Raw genomic sequence first — 20,205 nt, forward strand, 5'->3', positions numbered from 1 at the left:
TATTAACGATTAAAGTTCCGCCCATACAGAATTTTTTTCTCGAAAATGCGCAGAATTTCGGGGGTATGTGTATTCACCAAAAATTATTGTAATTGACTCCCGTAGCCGAAAATAATTTTTCCAGAATAATTTGAATTTTTTTTTTTTCGTCGAAAAATTTAGGCAACTATTTATTCCCCGTCGATTTTTCTTAAAAATTCCTTTTTCATTTTTAGTAATTTTGTTTGACGCCCTATAGAAAAGTTTTCTAATACTTTTTTGTAGGTACCCATGAGTTCTACTTCAGAAAAAAGTTTCATTGTAATATATTCATTATTGCAGGAGTTATGGCTGTTTGAAAATTGTACCATTTTTATGGGGTTTTTCTAATTTTACGGGGTCAAGGAACAACTTTTTCAATATTGTTAAAATTCCTACATATTCTTCACCAAAATACGCGTTGTTTGCCGTTTGAAATATTAAAATCCTTCAATGCGTTCAGGAGTTATGATGTTTCAAATATTTACATGAAATGTCGGGGAACCATTTCAGGCCTCACATTAGATTTTTGATAAGGAATTTTTTTCTCGAAAATGCGTAGGATTTCGGGGGTATGTGTAATGACCAAAAGTTATTGTAATCGACCCCAGCAGTCGAAAATAATTTTTTTAGAACGATTTGAAAATTTGTTTTTCGTCGATAAATTTCACCTACCTGAATTTTTTTCTCGAAAGTGGGTAGGATTTCGGGGGTATGTGTATTGACCAAAACTGATTGTAATTGAGCCCCGCAACCAAAAATAATTTTTTCAGAATGATTTGAAATATTTTAATTTAATTTTTTAATAACTTTTTAACGAAGCCTCAGTCAAGAAATGGATATTCTTGACTTTCGTCCTATTTTGGCCTCTAGAATCTTCCATTAAAATTTTTTCCAGGGATGGCCGAACACCTTGTATATTCTATTCGCTTTGATCTTGCGTGACCTTCGATAATATCTTATAACATATCATAGAATTGATCTTGATACTAACTTTTATAAAGTAAACCAAATAACAAATAAATTGCTACATAAAAAAATTGAAATCTGAAAATATGAAATTTTTTGTAAATATGAAAAATAAATTTGAGTCTATATGCACACGAGCGGTATATTGTCGTTATGTTTCTATGTTTTTTTTTGTTTTGTAATTAAAAGAATGAAGATAGACAAGACTAGCCTTCCTATGTCTGCCTTGGTTGTTTTCAATTTCAGGTAAGAAAAAACAGAAACATTTACATCTAATTGTAAGCTTAAATGTCTATTCGGCAATGATCGGTAATGTTCGGTAAATTTAAAATTGTAAGCGCTACTTCCGAATGCTTGTAAATGCATATTCTTTTTACAAAATGTTATATTTTTTTAAAATAAATCAGTTACTTTTTTGTGCGTCAAGAGAATATTTTATATGGCTGAAAATATAACAACTGTAAAGAAAAGTTATATGCTGCTAGTTTCTGTTTATCAAAATTGAAATGTTTTTAAACAAAAATAAAACTTTAAAAATACGATTGACTTATAGACCTTAATTTATAATTCACATTACACTGTTCAAATACTACGTATATTTAGATGCTTAATCCGTGCTTAAAATATACGAATTATATTTGTTGAATATTTGAATTGCTGAAGTATTTGAATATTCGAATATAGGAATAATTCGACAAATAGTTCAATCCTGCTATCTGCAAGAAACTACTGGATACTTGTGACTTGAACACCCTGTATACTGCAGTAACGCTTATATCGGGAACCACATGAAAAAAGCTAATAGTAAAAAATGTAAATTGCCTTAAAGTATCAAGATAATTGTATCAGTGATATGGTTTAAAAAATGTATAAAAATTGCTTATATCGAACTATGGATCTTTACGACGCACTGAAAGTTATAGTTTGAGATATAATCGAAGGAAAACACTCGTAGGCATAAACAAACTATGCATCGATATTTCGATGATATATATTGAATGTAATCAAATTTAGTTAACTATTCTGTGAAATAATTAGCACGAACGTAACGTTGCAGCAAATTTACGGGTGAAATTTCTTTGCCGTGATTGGAAACGGTGCCAAGGCGCAACTCGCATATCCGCAGAGTTTCTATAGCTGTGGTACGGTTGCAGGTAGGATATGGCTCTACTCGCCATTTTTAAAAGGGGCTCAGTCGCTAATCAACCGCGGTCGGGTGCGTTTGGTATTTCACGGCGATCGTCACCTCGTATTTGTGCGCTTTTTTCTTCCGCATCAAGTCTCACGGTACGAGGCAATCCCGCAATGACGACAGTGTAAGAAAGTTCCTGTGAGTTTTTTCGTTGTGTGTGCAACAGAGGTGTTAGCAAAAGGTGTTCGTAAGTAAGCACCAACGCGAGAACATGTCCAGTGCGCCGCAAATGTCCAGTGGACTTAGCAAACTTAAAAAGAAACACTTTCGCGTTAAACATCAAAAGGTTAAGCTGTTTCGTGCGAACGAACCTCTTCTTAGTGTTTTCATGTGGGGTGTCAATCACACGGTGAGTAATAACGTATTTATGTGTGACAGTATCGTACGTCATCGAAATGCCATTTTCCATGTTCGTTCTTTCTTAAAACTTTTAATAGAATCCGGAAATTTAGGCGAACGTCGCGGTGTATTTTACCGTGTTTACAATTGTTCGATTTTCTCGTGAAGTTCCCCTCGATTTGAAAAATATTTTAGCGTACACAATATATTCGATCACCTTCTCCTCGTAGCCAGCGAAGTATTAATTTTCTTCGTGAATTATTATACATTTGTCTTTGCAAAGCACGCAATGACGCAGATTTTTTTGTCAACGAAGAGATCGATCGTCAAAACATTTACGTTTCACTTTGTGTATCGTTTATTTATGCGTTTAAATCCGTTATAATTGTTTTATGTTTATTTATTTTAACTTCAATTTGAGTTCGATTAAAAATACTTTCGTTCGGTAAATGTTGCCCGTTATTAACGTCACTGTCAGATTAATGAATTGATTATACAATCAAATTAGTTCTTTTAACGAAGTCAAGTAATTAAAATTAATTATTTGTGTAGTTTCACATAACTGAAAAAAACAAAAATATTCTTTCTTTTTATTGCTTTGATGTTTTAATAAAGTTTACATATATGTTTAAAGATAGGTACAAGATGAAGAATTAATTATAAGAAAATATTATCGGTAACTAGAATTTTTGTCCGTTCAAAATGAATTGCATTAAAGATTATTACAAGGAAATATGTATCAACCTATTCCTTATCCATTTATGGATGATGAAATTTGTATATATAAGTGCTTGATCTTGTTACATATAGATTATATGATAAATATTATCTACAGCGAATAATGTATATGCATATAGATATACATATCTCATATTTTCATCTAATAATTAGAGGTTGCAATAGAAACTTGTTTAAAGAAATTATTGTCACACAAATATTATATTTTTATGTATTGCAGATAAATGAACTTAGTCATGTTAATATACCGGTAATGCTCCTGCCAGATGATTTCAGAGCTTATAGCAAGTTGAAAGTGGATAATCACCTTTTCAACAAGTGAGTTCTATACATTATATAGCAGCGTTCCCTTTAGTTAAAAATTATTTAAAACGATAAGAAGGTAGAAAAAAGCGAATTTAAATATATTTAACAGTGGCGCAAAGCACTAATTCAACATACCATCTAATCTAGAAAAGAAATCATTAATGTAAAATTAAAGCAAACTGCAGAGGTGGCCTATTCTAAATATATATCTAAATACTGAATTAGTAGGTTGGTTACTGCTTTTAATAATAGAATCAATGAAGGTCTTCATGGTCCAAGATTACGATTAACAATACAGATATGAAAACTTTTATTTGCTAATGTGAAAGCAAGCATTACTTTTCGTTTTCACAATTTCCCTTAAAATTTATTGAATATTCAAAAATGTAAGAATTTTAATGAGATTTATATATTTTTATTTTTTAATAAAGAATTTTAAATATTCATATATTTAATTTGTTTGTTTTAGAGAGAATATGCCCTCTCACTTTAAGATCAAAGAGTATTGTCCGTTAGTATTCAGAAATTTACGGGAGAGATTTGGAATTGATGATTTGGACTATAAGGAATCAATGACAAGGTAAAAGATAGCTTATTTTATACTTATATTTTTCAAGCGTTTAGGTACTTAAAATTTTATAAATTGATCGAGAAATACATATTATCGAAGTCATAATAAAACCCAAGATTTATTTGCAATGTACTTTATGAATAAAAAACAACCTTTAATTTATTTCTCAGATTTCTTTTTTTTGTTGATATTACACTGCATGCTAAAAACGTGTTATGTTTTGGGAAGGCTTTCTGTATAAGTTGATAACTATAGTGCACATGTAAAGTATCCATGTATGTATTAAAATAATTAGTAAATGTTTCTTTATTCTTTCTGCTACAAGGCACGTTTATTTATTTATAGAACATTGCAGATTTAGGGGCTTTACTTGATACAACCTTGGAAGAAGATAATCTACGCAATGACACATAGGCAAATCATTGTAAATGAAAACTTTATTATGGTATTTAATATCAGTTTGAGTCATGAGAAAGATATTTTGTTATAATATTAGTAACATTTTGCATTTAATGAAGATGCATATTTTTTGTGTTTGAATACCTATTCTAATATGTCTAAACGTTAAAGAAAATTTTATAACATTACCTGATCAAAAAGTTTTAAATTATATTTGAAAAAATAAAGTAAAGTAAATATTGGAAAATCGAAGAAAATCAAAATATAATAAAATAATGTCCTTTCTACAAGGCATGTAAACAAAAGTGTATTACTAAATAATAAGTTGATTTTGTGACTAACATACTTTTTATCTGCAATGAAGTTTATATGCAATATATCAAGTAATATGCAGTTTTTAAAGTACTATCTTGTACTTGTAGAAATATGATTACATGAGAAAACAATGAGTTAATTTCTTTCACTTTGTCGTATGTACAAAGTGTATTTTTCATTTGAAATTATCAAATAAACCTGCTGATGGTAAATTGTAATACAAGAATTTTGATACTAGATGTCGGGCATTTAATCCTTCGCGAACAGAGAGGCATTCGGATTTGACTGGGAAGGCTCGTGAATTGGTACAGCGCTCTGCTACTGCTCCTTCTATAACCCTTTCTCCTCCTCCTGTTTTCTCACAAATTCCAGTCCTAAATAAGCCATTTCGTTCCTACAGTTTTAAGCCAAAGCGTCTGAGGTTAGCCAGACTTGATTTTTCATTTTGTGCGTGTTGCTTGTGGCTAACACGTTTCCATGAGTTTTCTCATTAAGGACAAAGAATTACTTAAATGAAACAAAGCACATACATTAGTTTATAGTACTGTCTTATCATACACAAAGAACATATTTATTTATATATTCCTACAAAATGTCACAAATTAAAACCCTCAAAATTACATATAATATTAGCATGCATTTTTGTTTTAACTTGACATACTTTTAGTTTTTGCAGTGTATAATATTATAAGGTTCTTTAAGTTTTATGTGATTGACTGTTAAATGTCATTTTCATGGTTTTGTACCAATTCTTTTTTTTTTATTTATTCAACAGAGTGCACAATATAATACATAAATGATAGTATTGTAACAAGTGAATTATTATGCTTAATATTTATATGGAAAATTAGTCTTCTTTTTTTTGTGCATGTTAAAACGTAGTTATAATTATTAAAATAAAAAAAACTTATGTAAACAAAATTGTTTTTAATACAAATTTGATATATTTTAAGATCAACGATGGGAATAAGTAAATCGTGTTATTATTTTTTCAGATCACAACCAGTACTGGATGATTCTTCTGGTAAAAGCGGTGCGAAATTTTACCAATCATATGATAAATTGTTCATTATTAAAACTCTTACAAGCGAAGAGGTAGAAAGGATGCATTCGTTTTTAAAGCACTATCATCCGGTATGGAAGAATTTTTATTGCGATGTGCTTCTATATTTTTAAGACTAATAACATTATTTACAGTATATTGTGGAAAGGCATGGAAAAACTTTGTTGCCCCAGTACCTTGGCATGTATCGTTTAACGGTAGACGGAGTAGAACATTATGTTGTTGCTATAAGAAATGTATTCTCGAATCACTTAACGACTCATAAGAAATTCGATTTAAAAGGCTCAACGGTAGATCGCGAGGCGTCCGATAAAGAAAAAGAAAAAGATCTGCCAACTTATAAGGATAATGATTTTGTTAAAGAGGGAATGAAAATTTATATTGGCGAAGATGCAAAAGCTAAGCTTATAGAAACATTATCCGCGGATGTTGATGTGAGTTTTCTTCTTCTTTTATTGTATGTTATTGTTCTGCGTTAATAATAAAATTACTATTACAGTTCTTAACACGATTACACCTAATGGATTATTCTTTACTACTTGGTTTACATGATTGTGCAAGAGCCGAACAAGAAAATAGAGAACGTGCAGAGAGAGAGGAAGAAGAGGATAATCACGAAGATGAAGAGGATAGTGAGTCTGGAAGTGGTTTAGATTCACGAGGTCCAATGGGAGAGTGAGCATCATTTAAAAATTATTTAAAAGATATTTGATTATCGATATTTGTAATGTTTATTCATTCCTTTAGTCGTGTGTGGGGTTGGAGTGGTGTTGCTGGTATGGCAACACCTCCTGAATCACCACATGCTCCATTAAATCGCGACGCGAGTCTTCAATATGAAGATGCAATAATTCCTGAGTTAGATATTTATGCAATTCCTAGTAAAGAAGGTAAGTAATTATTTGCTCGACTTACGTTTTACTGCTGAAACTGACATTTGAATGGTATTTTGTTTTAGGCGCACCTATGAAGGAAATCTATTTTTTAGCCATAATTGATGTGCTAACCCATTACGGTGTCCGTAAGCAAGCCGCTAAGGCAGCTAAAACAGTGAAGTACGGTGCTAATGTTGATGGTATATCAACCTGTGATCCAGAACAATACGGCAAGCGATTTATAGAGTTCATGAGCAAAGCTATAGAATAAGCTCGTTGTTCGTTGTTGCTAAGCTTGTAAATTTGGACCGTTCGTTCGAAAGTCGTAATGATACTGTCGCTTATACTACGTTTATTGCGTTAATGGAAAAGAAAGGCTTAGTACATCGGATGTTTATTCTTGCACTTTTGATGTTTGACCACAAAGATTGTCACTTGGTCCATCAGTAATGCCTTTACTGTCGAATATCTCAGTATTCCTTATGACATTTATAATGGGAGTTAGAAACGTAACAAATGATTGAATTTCACGGATTGCCATTCTGAGGAGACCTTTCAAGAATTTTTTTCACGGGAATGTTTGTTAACTTCTATAACCAATGACATATTTTCTCAGTATTAGCTTACAACTTTTCTATAGACACGATCGTTGAACATTGCGGTTTTATTATTTTCATTTTTGCATCACTTTATTTGTACTTTCGAAACGCAGACTATATTTTACGTACATTGTGTGTACAGACCAAGATATATAAAGGCCTCTATACAATTTCAAAAAAATTTACCTTTTGTGCTGATTGTTTCGTAAAACGATACTTGACATTATAATCAAGTTAATATTTCTTATACGCAAATGTTTGTTGTACATCTATTATTTCGGTATTCTAAACATTAGCATATCGGCAGTGATAACAAAACTGTCTATTGTACGTTGTTATTGGTACAGATAATGTGCTATAAAAGCTGTGTTAATTACAGTCACACCTGACAGTAAATTACACGTAATGCTATTTTACTGGGAAATATGAAAATTAATGTTGATGTTACACATAATAATCTCAAATGAAAAGCGATTTAAATGTTTCGCAAAAAAAGCCTATTACCTATTATAAAGAATCTCTCCGGTTTCATAAAGAAGAATCATTATACTTCTGGTCTAGTGTTTGTGGTATTATCTGGAATGTTTAAATATTCGAGTTAGAACGTAATCGCTTTTACGACGAGAACTTTTGTTTCGGTAGGTCTAAAGAGAGGAGAGAAGTAATATATTATACGCGCAGAAGGTACTACATACATATTACACACATACACACATACATACATACATATATATATATATATAATAATAAGAGTATCAAATTTTAAGAATTATGAGTAAATGTTAAAATGTAAATGTCACCCCCTCGGTCGTTTCAGTTACCGTGAGTCCGGTGTTTAGATCATCGATTCGCTTAGTTCGTGAAATATATTTACAGAGAACAAAGCGAGTCGTATGTATTATGCACGATTCATGTCTCCTTTTACTCGCGAAAGTGTTCAAAGTTAACCACGTGTTTCGATTACAGAATTTAAGTAAATGAGAATGGCATATACAGGGTGATCGGCCACCTCTGTGAAAAATTTTAATGGGAGATTCCAGGGGCCAAGATAAGACGAAAATCAAGAATATCAATTTATTGATCGAGTTAAAAAGTTCATTTCGTTAAAAAGTTATTAACCTTTAAAGTTCCGCCTGTAGAACGACAATCTGCGAACAGCTGCGTACGCGTGATAGTGGTTCTCACTCACAAAACTGTAAGGCTGTCGATACGTCAGTAAGTAGAGTTTTTCATGTTGAATGAGAACCACTATCACGCGCACGCAGCTGTTGGCAGTTGCCGTTCTTCAGGCGGAACTTTAACCGTTAATAATTTTTTAACGAAGCCTCGATCAACAAATTGGTATTCTTGATTTTCGTCTTATTTTGGCCCCTGAAATCTCCCATTAAAATTTTTCCCAGGGGTGGCCGACCACCCTGTATATTCTTTTTTTTTAACGCATTGAGAACAGGACGACGACTTGTTCCTTTCCTAAAGAGTGTACGATTGAACCAAAGTATATTCATATTCTTTTCTCGATATAAAATTAAGCAATAGTTGTTTGATGACAATATGCTAGTTTTTGTAACAAAATATATATGTATGTGTGTATATATATACATATACATGCTCCCTTCACACGCGCGCGTAAACACTCACACATACACATACCAACGATAAATCGATTAGTAGCATTCGATTCTCAATGCGTTAAGACTTCAGCTGCACAAGAACTCGCTTACCAATTTCTATACAGGATAACCTTATTACAGCTTCACTTTTTTATTCGATGAATTTATTATCTTGCAACAAATAGCTTCTAATGGGCAATGTTCTACTATTTGTACTGCGTAAAAAACAAAGGGGAGAATGCATCGTCGCATAACACTCTATCTCTAAATAATCTAATAATCGATTTTTTATAATTTCTTAAAACTTATCATAATATAACGATTAATTACTTTACTAATTAAGGTATTCATCTAGTCTCGATACTTTGTATGATTTTATACGTTGCCAACACATCGGGAGTCTAAGAAGTAAACAATGAAAATGTAATTCATCTTGTCGACGACACTGTATCATACAATAACAATATCAGTTGCAAGAGTACGCTCAATTTCTGTAACGTTGTAGTTTCTATAAGATATAAAATATAACTTGTTCTGTCGACTTGTGTTTAATGCTACACGGTAGCAAATTTTTTGAATATATATTTTTTTTTTTACTATTGTATCAACTGACTTGCAAATACTAAAAGCAGTCAGAATTTATGATAAACGTTCGTTCGATTATCGAGTTTAAAATCGACAAATTCGAAAAACCGCTTTTGTAACTCAATTGTAGAAAAAAAAAACAAATAAGGATGATTTTTCAATTTAGATTTTTGTAATTTGCACCGTGTAGAAACAATGTACATATATATTTACCATTTTGCTGTTGGCAATACATATCCAGGCTTCTGTTGTCCTAACGTTTGTATTATTCACGGAGTCTGTGTTGTATAAGCCACAGGAAATAAATGGACATTTAACACGATTCGGAATTATAAATAAAAAAAAAGATATTAAAAAAGAATATATTGAATTTTATTTTATAATAAGCTGCTCAGGAATTAGTTTTTTTTAAGCAACAGATATTTTGCGTAACAATATCCACTAAACTACAAACAGTTAAATTATTTTTCTATTATTAATACAATTTGGTAACAGAAAATATATATTTCGTTGTCAAATTAAACAAAAATGTACTAAACGTAAATTTCTATACTTATAATTGATTTGTACTTTTCGTTATTGCATAAAAAAATGAAGAGAATTACATCTCTTCGCAACTTTGGTTTTACATATATACTATGTACTTAATTCTACTTTTAAAACAAGTTTTTGTTAAGTTTCACGAGTGAAGTGAAATAACGCATATAAAAGTTTAAGTAATATTGCTAAACACGTGGTTTCTTCAAATTATTTTTTTCTGAATCGCAGTAATCCGTTCCAGTAACGGAATCTTTATTTTCTGAACTTGTAAAACCACTACGTTTTCTTCTTACAACGGGAGACATTTGTTTTAAGTGTTCCATATCGTTAAACACAACTTGTGCACCTCCTCCACTAGTTGGTAATATATCACCCTACGATGTAAAACTTATTTACAATTTATACCCTATTTTATGAATATACTTACGCTCAAGAAAATTACTAATACTGACTTTGTAAAGTTTAGTTTCAAGTTCACCGTCTGCATCCTGCTCCTGTGCAATGAGGCAATATCTGGATGCTCTATCCGTTATATCCTTCGGATCTATTAATTGTGTAACGCTTAATTTATGTCGTATTAATGGTTGTAGAATAGTCCCAACTGGAACTAAACCAGGAGGCCGATGGTCGAGCCATCTATCTGCACTCTGTGACCGTCTGTATCGCAGATTCACCACTGGAATTTTTTCCTAAAAATTGTCACAGAAAATAACTTGACGTATTTGCAGGAGTATGTGGTAAGAACGTAAGGTAATTAGATACTAAATGTTTACTTTTCTGCTTAATCGGACGTCGTTATTATTCTCAAACTTAACAGTAGACACAGTATTTCCTATAATTTTTGGAGTGTCTGTCATACAAGATATACTTTCTGAACCACTATTTGAACTAGTTGCAGGTTTGGAAGACGTAGGAACTTCAGCATCATTTGTTGCTGAAATTGTTTCCTTAGATTCTTCTTTCTCCTTAATGTCAACATTATTGTCGTTTACTAATATTTGTTTCATTAATTTTAGTTTGTCCTCCTTCTCCTTCATTTGACACTAATTAAATATTTACCAAGGTTAACAGCCATATGAAATGTATGCGAACATAATCAAATACCTGGAGAAGTTCACGTTGGCGGCGTAATTTACTTTCCAGTTCCTTACTCATTTTATCAGTTTCTGCTTGAATTTTATTGCTGTATTTTTCTTTAACTCTTTGTTTATCTATTTCACGTTGATTTATTATCAGATCTTTGTTCTTTAACTACGGAGAGAGTCTGTTAATTTTTTACTCAACAAAAGATAGAAATAAGTCATAAAATAAAATGTTAAAAATTACTTCTTGCTTCATATGTCTGATTATGTCGTTCGCGCTATTTAATCGGTACAGTAAAGTATCGATTTGGGCTTCCGTTTTACAGATATGAGATTCCAAAGTAGATATCTGAAATATTTCGATATTAGTAATTATCATGTTTATAATACTCATTTAAATACTTACTTTCTTCTTTTGCTGATCATTCGTTGCTTTTAATGCAGAATTTTCAATTTTTAGTGACACGGTCTCTCGCTCTATTTTTACCAGCATATTTCGGAAGTTACTTTCTAAAAAAATGAATTTTGTGTAAGCTTTTTTTCTGGGAAAATGAATATACAGAGTGCTCGGCCGCCTCTGGGAAAAATTTTAATGGAAGATTCTAGAGACCAAAATAAGACGAAAATCAAGAATACCAATTTATTGACGGAGGCTTCGTTAAGAAGTTATTAATGTTTAAAGTTCCGCCTGTACAGAATTTTTTTTGTCGAAAATGCATAGGATTTCGGAGGTATGTGTAATGACCAAAAATGATTGTAATCCACTCTTACAACCGAAAATAATTTTTTTAGAACGATTTGAAAAATTTCAGCACTTACCGAATTTTTTTCTCGAAAGTGGATAGGATCTCGAGGGTATGTGTATTCACTAAAAATGATTGTAATTGATCTCCGCAATCAAAAATAATTTTTTCAAAATGATTTGAAATTTTTTAATTTAATTTTTTAACTTTTTAACGAAACCTCAGTCAAGAAATTGATTTTCTTGATTTTCGTCTTATTTTGGCCTTTAGAATATTCCATTAAAATTTTTCCCAGGGGTAGTCGAACATCCTGTATATACATCTAAAATTAATACTCCGATGAAAATTACGTTTTTGTCTCAAATCATCTTGTAAGACGTTTCGTTTTTGAATACGTGTTTCCAGAAAGTGCATCAGCGTCGTTATTAATTCGTCATTGTGCGGACTGGATAAGTCCATATCTGGAAATGGACCTCCAAGACTACAAAAAATACTTGTATAACAAAATAATGTTGTTATTATAAATACATAAATAGTAACAGAAGACGAATGTACCTATATACTAAACCTAAATCAACTTCTAAGTCACCAGCAGCTGGATGGCCGGCACATTCCAATCTATTCTTTGCTTCTTTAAATATCTATGCAGGAAAGATAATGATAATCAAATACAAACTAGTTTAAAAATATAATGTCATAAAAATTAAGTTTCTTACTTTATTGGCTTGTCTTCTACCGGGTATATATCCTAAATCTAATTTCGGAGTTGCAGAATTTGTAACTTGCACTTCTTGACTAACTTCAGCAAATTTCATTACTTGCTTTATGGTAAAGACATTGTTAGCATGAAATAAACGTATTTTGTAGATTATTTAGCTTTATAAAAAATAAGTACTCACGATAGTTTCGTCATAGTCATCAACACTAGGATTAACGCAAACGATCATTCTCACAGCTCCTTCACCGTCGAAATAATTCTTGAAAAGGTGTGTCACTTTAGAATCTCGATAAGGGACTATTTTAGTCGTATTCTGGATTTGGTTTTCGCGAAGTATCTCCAAGCATGTTCGCAATGTCATTAATGAATTATTTATATTTCCTATTTCAATAAATATGAGTTATGCACATGATAATAAAATGATTAATATCTGTGTTGCTTACCTGCTTCTCGGAGTCGTTGACCCGTATTTTTGGAACGATTTGTACGTTCACTTCCAGCTAAATCTACTAAAGACAACTGACTGATACAAACAACTCGTTTATCTTGAACAATTTGTTCACCTTCTCTATCTAATGGTGCCTGGTAGAAGATTAATGTAATAACTATAAGATTACAATAATATCGTCGATTTGTCTTACCTGTACCAGTCTTATAGTGAAAACACTGTGAGATCTACTTGATTCTGCATTAAGGGCTGTATATGCGATATGCCTTTTATGCTGACCTAGCTGAAATACTTCAAACGCTTCCTCCGAATTTTTAACTTCTACTTCTGTACATCCATGAACATACATGTTTCTGTATCCATCTTCACGAATAATTTTACTCTGTAAAGTTCTAAATTTCCCAAATTTTGTCATAAATCTTATAAAATGTTAATTATTTTTCCAGAAAATTCACTCACTTTGCTTTACCCTCATTGTCCTCCAGTAAATCGTACACACTGTTATTATAAATTTCAACGTAAGTTATAAATACAGCATACACGTTATCCTCATCAATGAGTACAGTTTCTGAGTCACTAGTTTGTATTAAGCCATTTTTGTTATTATTATCCTCATCAATTAGTTTTCGCCTTTAGAAAATATAGAAGATATTAGCTTTATACTAATAAGAAAATATTAAGACTTGTTACCCTCAAAATTGCATCAAGCCTTCCATAAGGCTGTATTTTTAGGGGTTGCTTCTGGTTTGAATCTCAATAGGGCCAATTTTATTTTTTATATTACTTGTTAGTGCTTTTAAAGCAATATTTTTACATTTACGTTTCAGATATTATTTTAAATTTTTTTAAAGTCACTTTCCGCTATTTTACATTATACTTTCATAAATACATAAATCAATAACAATTTTCAACATAATTTCTTTTCTACATCTACCACATTTTACAGTTAGTTATGTTATTATTACTATCTTACATTTATAAATAAAAAATACAGAGATATTGTAATGAATACCCAACATTTTTGAAGTGTCACCTCAATTTTACCTGCAGGATTCACTGTTAAATTCAAAATGTGAATGCGATCAATTATTTTTTACTTCATGCGTACACTGTCATAATGTTCTTCGTTTGGATCATTTTAGTTTAAAAGTATGATAAAAAATTATAAATAATTACTTTGGACAAATTTAAAACAATATCTAACATGTAAATTATGTTAAAATATTATTTTAGAAACACTTTATGCATGGTAAATAGTAATATAAAAATTAAGGTCTGGCCTACAGGGGTTTGATATTATTAAAGTTGGTGTTTCAATGAAAAATACCCTTATATGCAAAGTTTTCAACAATTCTGGGAGGGGTCAAGTCTTGATATTCTTTGATAAGCATAATTCTTTATACAATAAAGGAATATACATTTTAGGGGTTCTTCCATTTTGAGCTACTATAAATCTTTGAAGTTCATTTTGTCTATCTAACATTGCATCAGTTTCAGATTGAATATCAAATCCATTCAACTTGTCTGGTTTGAAGATAAACTTCTTGGTCTGATAGTTTGCTATAGCTTTAAAAATAACATTCAAAGTACGAGACATAATGCCCGCATCATGAGGATTGCCAGACATAGTATATGTTTTACCACTTCCAGTTACTCCATATGTGAAAAGTAAACTGTTTTTACCACTTATGAGATTTTCTATCAGTGGTAACGCAACAAAATTAAACACTTCTTTCTGAGAAGCATTTGAGTCAAAAATATGGCTAAAAGACACTTGAATAGCTCTGTTCGTAGTACGAATGTTTGTTACAGATTCAGGCGATGAGATAACTAAGCTTGAATCAGAAATAATCTTTATACATGATATGTCGTTAGGATGAATCATTGGTCTCAAACGACAGAAGACTTTAACAGGTTCCTTGGACATCTCGTTATCACATTTTGGACGGTTTGCGTGTTTTTGTGTGACAACAGGTGGTCTTGAATTCCTAAAGCATTTGAAAAAGTAAAATTACTTGAATATAATCATAAAGTACACGTTTATATAAAGTGAAATTTTGTCAACGTTAATACTATTCTTTCGCGGAAAGAATTAAAAATTTCTGAAGATATTAAAAGTACTTTATTATTATGTAAAAATCTGAAGCTTGGAATATAAATTAAACAAATAATGGATACTTACCCGGATTTCATGATGAAATCGATATGGTCGATGAAATCTATTGATTATTTCGTAAAATTATTTAATTGGCTTTTACGATTAATTTAACATTCTACTTCTTACAACATGCATTTGCCGTTGCACACGAGTTATTACCTATCACTTTCAAAATTCAAACGACTGTAGAATGAAGTTCGTAACTAAATAGGTTTATGCTGAGATTCTATTTAAAAGGACAGACATTTTGATTCGTTCTTGTAAACTTGTCCAAAAAATTAGTCAAACTTATTTGTTGCATCGAAAACGAAGCATAATGATATTAGGAAAAAAATGTAAAATTCAGATCTATAAAAGGAAGTTATGTAAAGGAAATAAAATATATATTAATAATACAAATTTTATTTAAATTTACATTATATACATTTATATACATTTTTATTTTTTATTTTTTATATCCTCTCTGTTATGTGTACCATCACAAAAAGGTCTGTTCGATGTTTGCTTGCAGTTACACAGCCAGTAAGACTTAGTTTCTTTAACACTGAAGCGTATAGGTCTTAGCTTAATCTTAAGATGAATATTTTTGTGAGTGCCATCGCAGAATGGTTGTTTATGACTCTTGCCACATAAACACCAAGAATAGTTTTTACCAGCTTCGCAGGTGAATTTGAAGGGTTTATTATCATATATAACACCATTGTCGACTTGATCATTTGCACTATAATATTGTTTCAATTGATTTTCAGGTATTTCCATATCCCCTTCCTTTTCCTTTTCCTTACTATAATACCTAACCTGTAATTATTAAATTACGGTCAGAATACCACAAAAAAAAACAATAATAAAATTGTAATGCAATGTATTAATTTGCTGTTAGTGTTTCTATTTACTATTTGTTATTAAAATGTTATAAATTAGGTTAAGACAACGTTACGTTAGATGAAAAAAAAAAATTGAAATACAATGTTTGGTATTTTTAACTCGTTAAACAATATTCGACTTTATATATTAATAACTAACATTTTGACATCTGTAAATGTTAAAATATACGAATCGTGGAATTTTGTTTAACACAGTAACTCCCATTCTATTCAACGTTTTGCACATAGATAAATAATAGTACTATCTATCTAGATATGTACTTCCACGGATTTTCGTGCATCTACTGTGCTGCAGGCGGTATTTCACAGAATTAAACGAACGAGAAAAAAATGTTTAAATTTACATTGTAGTTACATTTGTTTACGAATAATATTTAATTTTATATTATCTTTAACTACTAAGCGTTCTTACACATTACACGATTTTTATCTTTTAATCTAAATATATTTCTATTCTTGAATTTGCACCCCACATTTCGAAAGGTCTATCATTTCTAAACAACGCTAGATGGCGCTTATATATCAACCTTGTGGGGATCGGCCATTAGTTCTGAGGCAGAAACTGCGTGAGTGTCGTGCGTGCACGAGGCTTGCAGAGAGGTTAGAGAGCCGACACGTGGAACGTAAAGAATAAAAGTGTTTGTTACAAATAGCGGGGAATCTCTTATTTCACTTCTTCTGAGAGAGAGACAGCTGATCCTGCGTCAACACTTACTCGTCCAGGGTGCCTAGCACCCATAACCTCAGGCCTTCTGGTGCTAAAAAGTCCAAGCTTCTCGAGAAATCCATCTAACATTGAAGGTAACGAACTATTCCACGACAAACTTGGGCGTTTTAGCACCAGAGGGTTTGAGGTCGAAAAATAAGCGCCATCTATCGTTGAAAATAATGAACTATTCCACGCAAACGGGCGGCTCTCTTGACTCCCACGAGGCGGTTCGAAATTACTTCGGGTAGCTTCGGAGAATCGAGAAAGAGAGCATGTGTCAGTTTGCCTTTGTCGACTTTCCGAAACTCTACGAGCTCACGTACGCGTGATCTGGCATAGTGTGAGTAGTGCACCCGGTGCTCAATCTGGTATCTCTGGTATAAGTTGATACAAAAGTTTGTTACTAACAAATTAATGTAATTAAGAATCATTAGAAAACTGATCCTTGAATGTTTCCACTGTCTTATCCTTCGTATTGCCAGTACAGGAATGCATAGATTAATTCAAGGAAATTAATAAATTAAAAAAGTAATCATGAATGACAGAAATACGTTTACAAAAATTATATTTTTTTGATTGTGTAACGACAGATCGAAGTATAATTAATATAAATAATTACTAATAGAATTATTGGCTCCAAAAATTTAATAAAAATTTATGCGTAAATGATCCTTGAACGATACCACGGATCTATATTAAATAATACGTGCGTGAAACTATTTTTATTTTAGTCATTTTTTATATTTCACTATTGTATTTTATATTAACTATACAACTGGATACGCGAGCTTCCTGCTTTTAGTAATAACTGGTTATCTTTTCATGATAAACTATATTATAAATCGAATTTACAATAGATATACTCTAATGTAATTCGACTTTCATTCAGAAGATTACTTGCAGGAAAGACTAGTTTTTTTTTGTAATTTCTACATTTTCAACATTTTCAAACAAGTAATTTACCACCGCGTGGATAAGAAATGTGAACAAGTTAGGGGAATGAAATTCAAATGTAGCGAGTGGGTATCTCTGTATCCTGAATCCAGCTAACCGGGGATCGTGAAATGGTAATATTTCGCGTGCGTTTATGGCACGAACAAGGGTTTGGCATTGCTTTTCTCCGGAGATCGCGAATTTTCCTCGCGTTCCACAATGAACCGTAGTCTCGAAGGGGTTGTTTTCTAGCAACACTTGAGGAAATCTAAGCAGGTGGAATCACAGAGAAGATTGCGGTTCTTCGCGTCATATGCACCGCGAATTAGGGATGCGTTTTCCACCCCTTCTTAGCAGAACTGTTCCTTCTATTTTCGGTGTCTTATTGTTTCGAATGGATCATCGCGTTGGCCGCGAATTGAAGATTAAGAGGGTATTTTAGTGTGACATACACACTTTAAAAAATCGTTTTTTTCTTTCATTTTTCATTTTCTTATAGCTTAGAATTTTTTAATTATTGTTGGGAATTCAAACAATTTATATTATAGGGCGCATCATTTAGTTCAATATTACTTGATTTAGGCATCTGGCAATGTACTATCCAGTGATGACTTGTTGGCTAGGCACCTACAAACTAAATGGGGCAAGGGCAAGGAGAGGAGGTCTTCGTGCCGCCTTATTCCCACTGGAGAGTCGCGCTGCATAGTAGTAGGGTCTCCATAACCACGAGAGATACATTTTTGTTCTATTCATGGCTAGTATTTTGAGCGTACGGTTATGCCAATGTCTCTTAGTCTTGTCCTATCCTACTCTGGCCCTATACGTTTCGTTCACGTCCTTTGTCACGTGATGGAATTGTAGTTGTGAGCAGCTCAGCCAATAATGACAATGCGTGTGAGGACGGGCGTTGCTATTACGCTACGGCCAATCAGTGTGTCTAGCCAACAAGTCATCTCTGTATAGTACTATCCAGTGATGACTTGTTGGCTAGGCACCTACAAACTAAACGGAGCAAGGTCAAGGAGAAGAGATCTTCGTGCCGCCTTATTCCCACTGGAGAGTCGCGCTGCATAGTAGTAGGGTCTCCATAACCACGAGAGATACATTTTTGTTCTATTCATGGCTAGTATTTTGAGCGTACGGTTATGCCAATGTCTCTTAGTCTTGTCCTATCCTACTCTGGCCCTATACGTTTCGTTCACGTCCTTTGTCACGTGATGGAATTGTAGTTGTGAGCAGCTCAGCCAATAATGACAATGCGTGTGAGGACGGGCGTTGCTATTACGCTACGGCCAATCAGTGTGTCTAGCCAACAAATCATCTCTGTATAGTACTATCCAGTGATGACTTGTTGGCTAGGCACCTACAAACTAAACGGAGCAAGGTCAAGGAGAAGAGATCTTCGTGACGCCTTATTCCCACTACAGAGGCTTCCTCTGACGTCACGCTGCATAGTAGGGTCTCCATAACCACGAGAGATACATTTTTGTTCTATTCATGGCTAGTATTTTGAGCGTACGGTTACGCCAATGCCTCTCAGTCTTGTCCTGTCCTACTTTGTCCCTATACGTTTTGTTCGCGTCCTTTGTCACGCGATGGAATTGTAGTTGTGAGCGGCTAGGCCAATAATGACAATGCATGTGAGGACGGGCGTCGTTATTACGCTACGGCCAATCGGCGTGCCTAGCCAACAAGTCATCTCTGTATAGTACCTTATTTTACAAAAGGAATTGACATACCCTAAAGCCATTAAGCCCTACTTAATTAGTTTCACCGTATTTTGGGCTCATTTACTTGCCCCTTGGGACTACGAACGCCCACCCCTGTACAACCCTCAGTGGGGTGGGATTTCGAGTGTCGGGAGGACTGGCTCGCGAGGGATGGACAAACTTCGAATTTGTTACTAGAATCTCCTATTTTTGAAATCAGTATACAGGGTGAGTCTCCTAACATGGCGACCTCAAATAACTCGTAAAGTATTCGTTGTACGAAAAAATGTTTCAAACAAAAGTTACATGGTATCTAGGGGAATATATAGTGCTCTAATCTGTTTTTTATTACTCTACTTTTTTATTGAGATATTAGGGTCACCTTCAGTTTTTTAAATAGAATGTCTAATATTTTTTTTCAAATTCGGATAAATCATCAAATTTTGCGTAAAAAAGTATTACACAAAGTGGGACTTCAAATAAATAATTTCTGAGATATTTCTTAAACAACTTTTATTTCAAGCGGCATTCCAAGTGCTGTCGATTACAGTAAAAAATTTGAATGAGAGATTCTAGAGGCCAAAATAAGACGAAAATAAAAAATACCAATTTGTTGATTGAGGCTTTGTTAAAAAGTTATTAACGTTTAAAGTTCTATACCGACCGGAAAATTTTCGGCGAAAAAAAAATTTCAAATCGTTC

The 20,205-nt window shown here is 32.6% G+C and overlaps 3 protein-coding genes across 4 annotated transcripts; 1 reads left to right on the forward strand and 2 right to left on the reverse strand.

Moving 5' to 3' along the window:
* Window positions 1-2,112: 2,112 nt before the first annotated feature.
* On the forward strand, window positions 2,113-9,940 carry Pip4k (phosphatidylinositol 5-phosphate 4-kinase). Of its 2 annotated transcripts, XM_076779978.1 has the most exons (9): window positions 2,113-2,528; window positions 3,477-3,574; window positions 4,032-4,142; window positions 5,086-5,268; window positions 5,843-5,981; window positions 6,045-6,344; window positions 6,410-6,585; window positions 6,658-6,800; window positions 6,869-9,940. In XM_076779978.1, exons 1-9 carry the CDS (start codon window positions 2,391-2,393, stop codon window positions 7,054-7,056), a joined length of 1,476 nt encoding a protein of 491 aa, XP_076636093.1. In that variant the 5' UTR covers window positions 2,113-2,390; the 3' UTR covers window positions 7,057-9,940. The 2 variants fall into 2 exon arrangements, with proteins under 2 accessions (XP_076636093.1, XP_076636103.1); XM_076779988.1 differs by lacking the exon at window positions 5,086-5,268 and having other exon boundaries at window positions 2,118-2,528.
* A 185-nt stretch (window positions 9,941-10,125) lies between these two features.
* Window positions 10,126-15,539, reverse strand: LOC143349063 (kinesin-like protein KIF23). Its single transcript, XM_076779963.1, has 15 exons — window positions 15,293-15,539; window positions 14,529-15,098; window positions 13,570-13,740; window positions 13,304-13,502; window positions 13,106-13,244; window positions 12,844-13,043; window positions 12,661-12,765; window positions 12,500-12,585; window positions 12,295-12,425; window positions 11,608-11,711; window positions 11,446-11,550; window positions 11,224-11,370; window positions 10,893-11,162; window positions 10,572-10,808; window positions 10,126-10,493 (listed from the first exon to the last, which is right to left on the reverse strand). Exons 1-15 carry the CDS (start codon window positions 15,301-15,303, stop codon window positions 10,305-10,307), a joined length of 2,664 nt encoding a protein of 887 aa, XP_076636078.1. The 5' UTR covers window positions 15,304-15,539; the 3' UTR covers window positions 10,126-10,304.
* A 115-nt stretch (window positions 15,540-15,654) lies between these two features.
* LOC143349852 (uncharacterized) lies at window positions 15,655-16,447 on the reverse strand. Its single transcript, XM_076781442.1, has 2 exons — window positions 16,292-16,447; window positions 15,655-16,066 (listed from the first exon to the last, which is right to left on the reverse strand). Exons 1-2 carry the CDS (start codon window positions 16,376-16,378, stop codon window positions 15,707-15,709), a joined length of 447 nt encoding a protein of 148 aa, XP_076637557.1. The 5' UTR covers window positions 16,379-16,447; the 3' UTR covers window positions 15,655-15,706.
* Between the last annotated feature and the right edge of the window lie 3,758 nt (window positions 16,448-20,205).

Source organism: Colletes latitarsis, chromosome 2 (genome assembly GCF_051014445.1).
Source record: "Colletes latitarsis isolate SP2378_abdomen chromosome 2, iyColLati1, whole genome shotgun sequence".
NCBI lineage: Eukaryota > Metazoa > Arthropoda > Insecta > Hymenoptera > Colletidae > Colletes > Colletes latitarsis.

Excerpts from the sequence above, each read along its gene's own strand:
- Pip4k (XM_076779978.1), top strand. The coding sequence starts at position 2,391 with ATGTCCAGTGCGCCGCAAATGTCCAGTGGACTTAGCAAACTTAAAAAG. Across the intron at positions 2,529-3,476 it reads TGTGGGGTGTCAATCACACG|ATAAATGAACTTAGTCATGT; the intron begins GTGAGTAATAAC and ends TATGTATTGCAG. Across the intron at positions 4,143-5,085 it reads TATAAGGAATCAATGACAAG|ATGTCGGGCATTTAATCCTT; the intron begins GTAAAAGATAGC and ends TTTTGATACTAG.
- LOC143349063 (XM_076779963.1), bottom strand. Across the intron at positions 13,741-14,528 it reads AATGGAAGAACCCCTAAAAT|GCGAAAACTAATTGATGAGG; the intron begins GTATATTCCTTT and ends TATTTTCTAAAG. Across the intron at positions 12,586-12,660 it reads GTAGAAGACAAGCCAATAAA|ATATTTAAAGAAGCAAAGAA; the intron begins GTAAGAAACTTA and ends TTTCCTGCATAG.
- LOC143349852 (XM_076781442.1), bottom strand. The coding sequence starts at position 16,378 with ATGTGCAAAACGTTGAATAGAATGGGAGTTACTGTGTTAAACAAAATT. Across the intron at positions 16,067-16,291 it reads ACATTTACAGATGTCAAAAT|GTTAGGTATTATAGTAAGGA; the intron begins GTTAGTTATTAA and ends TAATAATTACAG.